At 32.9% G+C, this 9,492-nt stretch overlaps 1 protein-coding gene across 5 annotated transcripts in view; it reads right to left on the minus strand.

The window, feature by feature from the left end:
• Nucleotides 1–9,492, minus strand: part of TP63 (tumor protein p63) — a 214,546-nt gene that overhangs the window by 90,332 nt on the left and 114,722 nt on the right. Inside the window, exon 1 of one of the 5 annotated variants that reach the window (XM_023525783.1) lies at nucleotides 1,298–1,370. The exons of the other annotated variants lie outside the window; for them this stretch is intronic. Coding sequence (XP_023381551.1) covers nucleotides 1,298–1,339 — 42 coding nt within the window. The 5' untranslated portion in view covers nucleotides 1,340–1,370. Of the gene's footprint in view, nucleotides 1–1,297; nucleotides 1,371–9,492 lie in introns of those variants that run through there. 5 annotated transcript variants of the gene reach the window in all.

The raw sequence follows: 9,492 nt of genomic DNA on the forward strand, positions 1-9,492 counted from the left end.
CAGCAAGATAATCTTAAAAGTTACCTTATATTTTTTCAATTGTTTAGTAACATTTTAAGCTAACTTTCAATATTAAAGTAAAACAAGGAATTCAAGTTTCTCCGCTGAGAACAAGAAAGCCTGCTGAGCGTTTTAAAGAAAAGGAGTCACTTCCTTTTCCTTCATTAGATGACTTGATATTTCCCCTGTTATATTTACATAGTTCAGTTGTCTAGACAATTGCACAAGGTCAATATGACAGCTCAGGCCCTGCTTTCCTGCCTTTTGCTTGATTCTACCTTTTGCCATCTGCACCAGCATACTGTTCACTTTGTTTTGATTTTTAAGGAGCTCAATTTGAGTACTCCAGTCTATTTTTCCAAGCATTCACCTGCAAGCATTTTCATCTGAAACACTGAACTCGCTCTCTCCACACGGCACCACCCCCCCAATGTGATTAGTGTCAACACAGCTGCCCTATTCTGAGGAATGTAAACTAATATTGTTGTTAGACCTCCCTCAACCTTAGGAAACTTCCTCAAAGTCTTACAGTCTCTTCAGGAGTTTTTTCTTATAGCTTTGCCCAGTGATTTAAATCCCCAATACAAACTTGTTGAGGAGAAATCAGAGGCCGATCATCAATTCTTTAAATAAAATCCTATTGCTATAATACACATTTACATGTATGCATGTATAAATATTTAATAGCGCATCAAAATAACTTCGTCATTACACAGTGAAAGTCCAAGTCAATCATCAGACAATGGAGACATTATTGAAGTCCCTTCAGAATTTAGGTGAGTCTCTGGATCGATAGAATTCAAAAAGATGGCTTTAAAAATCTCACCTGATTATTTTTGGGGGAAAAAAAAAAAAGCTTCATTTGCTTTTAGGATGAAGCCTGAAGATAGAACTGAGAACTTAACTGAGTTAAGACACAGTCAACATTTTGTCTTATTGGTATGTGAATACCCAACAGAAGAGTCATTTCAATGTATCTAGCAGAATGTGATCTGCTCTCTCACTTTGTTCTTATAAAAAGTGATTTTATAAACTCCTGAATATCAGGTTTTCCAAATATATAACATCACTTCAAAATTTTTCTTTTCCCTTTCTCCTATTTTATTTCATATTCTACTTAAAGAATAAAAGTCTTGCAGTCACCACAGAAAACATTAACCAAGAAAAGGAGATTCCTATATACAATTTACAAAAACATTATATTGGGTGACCAAGAACCACAAATATGTAAACTTTATTTACAAAATAAAAACCAGAAAGCATCTCTAAATGTAGAGCTAAAATCTAAAATCCTTACCTCACTAAATTGAGTCTGGGCATTATTTTCCAGGTACAACATGTTAGCTGTAAGATTGATCAATGCCGCTGTCCTCTCTTCTGGCTCCAGGATTTTGCCAACCCCCCCACCCCCTCTGAGACCTTTACAATAGGAATCTACTAAGAAGATAACAGAACTCAAGTTCCTCTCTCTCTCTCTCTCTGTACATAATTTTAGGTTCCTTAATATATACTCAACTATAGGCATGAGGGGGCGGGACTCTTCTCTTTACCTGTCCAATCCATCAACTTCCACCTGGACTCCTCCACTCCAATGGAGTGAGGCCTCTCCCATCTCATTAAGTAGTTAGAATTCCTTATCACCAATCTTTAAAGAAAAAGAAAGAAAGAGGGGGAAAAAAAACAACAGGAGACAGACAGGTAAAACTTTCCCTTGTCTCTTTCATAAGAAAGTGCACTCCCTCCTAAAAACAAAACAAAATCTCCCCAAACCACAAACCATACCACGACCAGGATTTACAGAAGGCATTTCAGAAAGTTTTTTACACTTTTACAACTGAAAAGCAAAACTTCAAGGAAAGTATTTAAAAAGACTTTTTTTAAAACCTAGATGTGGAGTTTCAAAAATGATTACACAGTTAGAAATTAGTGAAAAATACTCAAATCCATGGTTATATTTCCTGAATATAAAAATTAAAATCCACTGCCTGATAGCTGAAAAGTTTTCAACTTATTCTCTCCAGAGAAGTGTCAGTGATTTCATACAAATCTAGGCCAACATAAGCCACTTGATTTTTCAGAGCATGTTTCAGTAACAATTTAAACCATTGGTCCCGTTAACTTGTGAAAACAAACAAACACCCATATTATGTACAGGAAATAGAAATCCTGGGAAATGTGCCCATTTTTTTTAAAGCCTTTAAAAAAAAAAACTGCTTCTTTCTATCACTGTTTCTGGAGACACGGAATCAATACAATAGCTTATCTATTTGAATATTTATTTTTTCTATTGTATTTAGTTTTTGTTAATACTCAAAGATAATCTATTTTTTCTATAAACAAGTAATAAATTACTAACAGAAAGACTAACCTTTAAAGTATGAGAGACCAATTAGCTTTTACCTTAATATGTATTTATATAAATACATAAGAACATTCATGTAGTATCTGGCTTTGGTTACCATGATTTAGTGAGGATGAAATGCACCCTGATGGTTATTGTGTGAGTCACTAAAATATTCTCATTACTGCCGAGTATTCTATGTAATTCAGTTAGATTTATATCTAAACATCACTTCCCACCTCTGACTCAGGAAGCCAATTCCCTCTGTGCTGCCTGAAAGTTACAATTGTCTAAGATACCTTAAGTGAATATTTAGATTTTTTCTAAAAATTAGAAGATAAGAAAATTAGAAGCCAGAATAGACTAGTTTATAAGATTTATAAACTTATAAACTTTATAATTTTGCAAGTATATTCATGACCTTGGATTTGTCTCCTCTTTATTTCTACTTCCATATCCATAAAATACATGCACATAAAAGATGATGTGATCTTTGGGTGATATTTATTTTAAAGCTTCTGAGTTACTAGTAAGAATTTTTCTTTTTCTTTTTTTCACACACAGATACACATACAAATCAGTAAAATCATTTGATCTTAAGTGCCCAAGAATATAACAACATTCTGTAACGCTGCAAATTTATATCAGGCATAATGTTCATTTCCTGACTGAAACGTTGGGAAGATGACCTCTTACTAGCTGTAATTAACCAAATGAGCACTGACTACGAGGCCAAAAAAGAAATCACTTATGAAATGCAGTATAATTATTTGTACCGTGTATTTAAATTTCTATTACCTACGGACAGCTTCAGAGTCAGTCAATAGTGAAATATAGATGGTTGCTTCCTTAGAGCTCTACTCTATTCCAGTGATTCAAAACTTGGGTGATGCTGAGAATCATCCAGCATGCTTTTTAAAAACAGATATCTGGATCTGGCCTCAAATCTACGAGATCACACTTTCTAGGCATGTGACCCCTGTATTTGTAGTGTTTATACAGCAGACTAGGCAGTTCTGAATGTCAGAACTTGAGAATCAATGATCTAGAATAAACACTATTAGTTAGCACAACTGCTCAGAAAGTTATTATTAGATTCAGTTTTTACACGAGTGGGGTAGTGTAACCATTTGAACCCAAAATCTATTATTTGCAGCCTGTTGGTGATATCATATCAAAATGTAAGCAAATTTTACCTCTCTCAAAGTCAAAAGATTCTCATTAGGATTTGATGGACTAAAGAGTCAAATTCAATCTACTACCGTGGCCTTCAGTTTGATAAAGCCTGACTGTGGTCTCTCTCTAACATAGCTATCAAGATTCTGGACAAAAATCTAAGACCTGTATCTTAATGTCTGCCATGGCTACTGAGAGAAAAGAACTCTGGGCTGAGAGTTACGGGAGTAACTGGGAGATAGGCTCCATTCTCAGCTCTGCCTTTAGCTAGCTCTGTGCCCTTGGGGCAGGTTACTTAACCACTTCAAATTAAGGTTCTTCATTTATGAAATGAGGGGCAGAACTAAATGGTTTCTTAAGAGCATTACAAAGATAAGAGTCTCTGTCCAGAATTCACAGAAGTTATTGAAAGGATTATTCACATTTTTCTTATTTTACTTGAATGCGTGCAACTTAATTTACTCATCTGTGTAAATGGAACAGTTGCATTAAAAAGATACTAAAATGCTTAAATGACATAAAAGATAAGGTACAATGTATTGGGGGTGGGGAACTGTGTTTTTCTGCTTTAAGATATCCTCACAACAACAACAAAAATAGCTAATAATCTATTTAAATTTGAATTTAGCACAAACATTTCCTTCCATAAAAGATCTAATTAAAGTACATCTGATAATGTTTAATTTCAGAATTAAACATTAGCATAAATACCTGATGTAAATATCATGCATTTATTTAAGTAGGAGGTTATTTACTGTACTTCCCACAAAACAATGCTTATCCATGGATCTCAAAGGTTTAGTAATGTGTATGAATTTTCCTAACAACCTAGTTATGTAAGTAAGTATCATTATCCCCATTTAGTAGATAAACTCGAAGACTTTAAGTGGGTTTCCCAAGCCCTCAGAAGTGGAACAACCCTATTTCAGTTCACAATTTTCTATTCTCAGACACTTCCCTCAGAGTTTTCAAATCTTCATGGCCTCACAATTAGAGGTCAGCACTGAGCCCTGGATAAAGATGCCACTGGCAGCAGAAGTCCAAGATGAGGGATAACACATGTACTTTCCTGAAATGCTGCTGTTAACGTTTTGTTGAATATCCTCCTTAACAGTTATTTATATAAGAGTTCTTTGTATATGAAAGATATTAACCCCTTATTATAGTACTCCAAATATTTTCCTGCAGTGCATGTGTATGTACGTGTATGTGTGTGTCCGGTTTTTCATGCTTATATCTAGTTTTGTGATTTGCTTTTTGGTGTAGAAAAATCCCAATTTTTTTTACGGTCAAATTTTCACTTTCCTCTTATGACTTATTACTTTTCAAACGTAATTTGAAATTTTTTTCCCAGTCCAACATTATAAAATTCTTCAATTATATTATCATCTAACATTATTACCATTTTTTAAATTTTTTCACATGTAAATCTTTTAACTCTCTGGAATTTATATTGGTATGAGAAACAAATGAAGATCTCCTTGCCCCCAAAGAACTAATCCTCATCATTTTATTTAATATTTTTTCTCTGTGATTTGACATGCCATCTTTATAAATATCAGATGCCGATGGCCCTATTTTATAGCTGTATGTGAGAAAGCTAAGCAAGTATATAAATCTTTGGCATATAGAAAATATTTGTTTAAAGTTCTTAATCCATGCTATGTAAGGTTGTGTAGGGAAAAACATGGTACCTATAAAACTCTAGAAGGTAAAAAAAAAAAATCATTTCGTGCTTCTGAATCTATGTCTTCACTCAATGGTTGGGAGCAAGTGTAGAGGGGAGGGAAATACTTAGGTTTCATGAAGCCACAGAATGGACATAAGTGGTTTAGGTGTTTCCCTCATGAAGACCTTAGTTCTACTGAATGGAGAGAAAAGAGAAGTTAGAAGAAGGTTGGGTAAATTTGGCTAGGATTGGGTAGTCATTTATTAAAGTAAATCAGTATTTGTGACTTATTTTTACAGTAGCAGTTGAAGCTCCAAGAAAGAACATGTATCTGGTTCTAAACATATCAATTCTTCTATGCTTTAACCCAAAGTCTACCTGAGTGAGGTACAAAAAAGAATAACCAGAAATGTCTTCACTTTCTCCGCTCCCCTCTGGAGTCCCCTCACCATCACTTTATCTTTCCTAAAGAACAACTCTGATTATGCCGCTCCTCAGGCTACCTCAATGCCAATGGGATAAAATTATTTCCCAGGTGCTCGAGGCCCTTTGCTGTCCAGTGCCAAGATATCCTCTCAGCCTCACCTTCCCTGTGTTTTATTCTGCTTGCTACATGGCTCCTGATGACCATTTCTGTCCCTCTGCTCAATCTGGTCCCTCAGTTTAAAATGCCTTCATTCTCTTGATCTGATAAAACATTTTCAGATTCTTCAAATGCCCCTTCAATTCTACAGTTGAAGTTCAATCTTCTCTTATATGAATGTATATTTAAAAAATAATAAAATACTACCTGACAATCTAAAAAGTCATATAATCGTCTGTCTCCCCTACTAGGATATGAACTTTTGAAAATGGAGTATATTTCTGTTTATTATATCACATTAAATATCTATAAAAGCTTGATGAATGTAAGTTCAATTGGACAGTTTAATTCTATAAGAAAGAATTAGAAAGTTGAATAGCAGATTTCTTACCCAAAGTATTTATTATGACACAGATGCCTTTCCTGTAGGAATCAATGCACAATACCTAATTAAAATAGAAGCGAGGAAAAGACGAAGCTTTCAATCCAAGCACAGTACTTCAAAATCTCAATAACTATTTGTCAGAAAAGGAAATCATAAGCATGAAATAGTCAAAAAAGTTTTGAATTTAATAGAGCATGTGTGAAAGCTAAGAAATATTGGGACTTTCCAGCTGCTGCAGGACAAAATCAGATAATTTTAATGCTAGCTATCATAAAGTTAAAGGATGATCAACAGAACACCCTGAGTAACTTTCAAAGCTCTAATCTTTCCCAAGGTAAGTGATTTCTTTTTCCTCCTGCTTCAGATAGGTGAGAAGAATTAGCATTTGTAGAAGCTCTGAAGGCCACTAAATTAATTCACTAGGTCAATTTTCTCTTTAGTCTAAGGCTAAATCCCAAAGCAAGATATAAGGTCACATCCATTTCAGGTTACTAGCTAAGCTCTAATAAATAAGCCTTATAGGAATAGAAAGGGAGATGAGTTTAGTCTAAATCTTACAGCTGTAGTCAAGATTATATATATAGACATATATTATTTTATATATTATTTATTTATATGTAATTATATGTATATATATTATTTATGTATATATATTTTATATGTAATCATATATATAATACACACACACACACACACACACACACACACACACTGAGAACTTTTGAATAGAAGGTAGAATGGTGGACAGGGTTTATAATATCTTTTTGTATTTCTTATGGGTCAGGTAGTTTTCAAAGCACTTTATATATCGACCTCATTTAATTCTCACAAAAATCTATGATTTTGGTATTGTTTTTATCCTTATTTCAGATGAAGGTGAAGAAACTGAGATGCAGATAAATACTAAATTATGAATTTGAGATTGAAACTTGTATATTTTGGCCCCTAAATCCACACACACCAAAAAAACCACTGTGTTGTATAGGTCAATTGTGTCTTCATATCTCTTCCCACCAATATTTATCTACCCTTCGGCATCAATCATGTCTATAGGAGTCCTGTAGCTCATTTACTAGATACTCCATTGTATGATTCTGATGACAATAGCATTTTAAACACTTTCCCAGATCGAGATTTTGCCTTACTTTAGAAGTGCTCCAAAAACAGTCCAAGTAAATAGGTGTACAAATATACAGAGATAAGATCATCTCACATTGCCTTTCGTTTTACATTTTAAAAATGTATTACAAAAATAAATTGATACTTGTAGGCAAAATCTGAAAAATCAAAATAAGAAATAAATGTCATTTACAAGCACACCATTGAGAGAAAATTCTTGTTAAAAATTTCCCTGGTCTTTCTCCTGTGTTTATAAATGTATTCCATAAACAAAATTAGGATTACGCTCAACATAATTTTTTAAAGTTATCATAGTATTATGAGCACTTTCTTATGTTAAGTATTCCTGCAACTAAAAATACTGGGTCAACTGTTATATACTTAACTCACTTGTTAGGTACAGAATCAAGTTATTTTCTAAAAGGACTACATCAAATTGCATTTGTGTGAGGATGAGGACCACAGTATTGAGGATTATCTTTTTCAATCTTATAAAAATATTCTTCTTGTAATGTGAACTCTCTTGATTGCTACTGAGATTACATGTATTTCAATATGTGTATTAGCCCTTTTCATTTATTCTTGAAATGATCTATTAATGTTCCTTGCCTTCATCTTAATTCCTACCCCATTGGAGTAGCAGTGTTTTCTTTATTAAGAAATTAACCCTCTGACATACTTGTTATAAATTTTCCAAGTTTATTTGCTTTTTAGTATTCTATAAATGAAATAAAAAGTCTGATTACTTTATTACATAAAAATGATTACCTTATTATATAAAAATGACTTCATTTATCTCAGAAGCTAGAGATAATCACTGTTAAAATTTTGGTATATTCTCTTTTAGAGATACACATTCTACACAATGTAAAACATTGTGTTTTACAAACTGTACATATAATCATGTATATGAAAGATATATTTTGTTGATTATATACATATGTGTGTCAGTATAAATAAATGCATATATCTATTTTTAAAAATTAACCTGTTAATATGAGAGCATACTCAGGTAATTACAAATATTTTTTAAACACTGTTTTAAAATTGTCACATAATCTTATTGAATTAATTTAGCCATTTCCCGTTAATTGGCTATTCAATTTGCTTCTATTTTCTAAATATTTTTTTATTTTTCAGTTACAGTTGACATACATTATACTAGTTTCACGTATATGATACATTGATTAGACACTTATATAACTTATGAAGTGATCACCCTAATAAATCTAGTACCCATCTGACACCATACATAGTTATCACAATATTATTGACTATATTCCCAATGCTATACTTCACATGCCCATGACTATTTTGTAACTACCAATTTATACTTCTTAATTCTTTCCCGCTTTTCACACATCCCCCCATCAGCGCTCTCATCTGGCAACCATCAAAATGTTCTCTGTATCTATGAGTTTGTTTCTGTTCTGTTTGTTCATTTATTTTGTTCTTTGGATTCCACACATAAGTGAAATCATACGGCATCTGTTCTTCTCTGTCTGACTTACTCCACTCAGCATATTACCCTCTAGTTCCAACCATATTGTTGCAGATGGCAAGATTTCATCCTTTTTTATGGCTAAGTAATATTTGATTATGTGTGTATGTATATACACACACATATGTATACATATATACATATACATATGTATGTATATACATATGTATATGTATATATGTATACATACACACACACATATACTTCTTTATTCATCAACTGATGGACACTTAGTTTGCTGCATACCTTGGCTAGTGTAAACAATGCTGCAATGAACATAGGATGCACATGTCCCTTAGAAATAGTGTTTTGGATTTCTTTGGATATATACCTAGAAATGGGATAACTGGGTCCTTCTTTGTCTCTTGTTATTGCCTTTGTTTTAAACTCTGTTTTGTCTGGTATGAGCATTGCTACATCAACTTTTTTTTATTATTTTCATTTTCATGAAATATTTTTCTCCATCCCTTTACTTCGTCTGTGTGTTTCTTTTGATCTGAAGTGAGTCCCTTGTAGGCTTCATATGTAAGGGTCTTGTTTTCTTATCAGCACCATTCAGCCACCCTTTATGTTTTGATTAGAGCATTTAATCCATTTACATTTAAATTAATTATTGATACGTAGTTATTGCCACTTTATTATTAATATTTTTGATACATATATTTTTCTTCTTCTTAAAGAAGTCCTCTAACATTTCTTATAATACTGGTTTGGTATT

The sequence above is a fragment of the Pteropus vampyrus genome, unplaced genomic scaffold (genome assembly GCF_000151845.1).
Source record: "Pteropus vampyrus isolate Shadow unplaced genomic scaffold, Pvam_2.0 Scaffold14, whole genome shotgun sequence".
NCBI classification, from domain to species: Eukaryota; Metazoa; Chordata; class Mammalia; order Chiroptera; family Pteropodidae; genus Pteropus; species Pteropus vampyrus.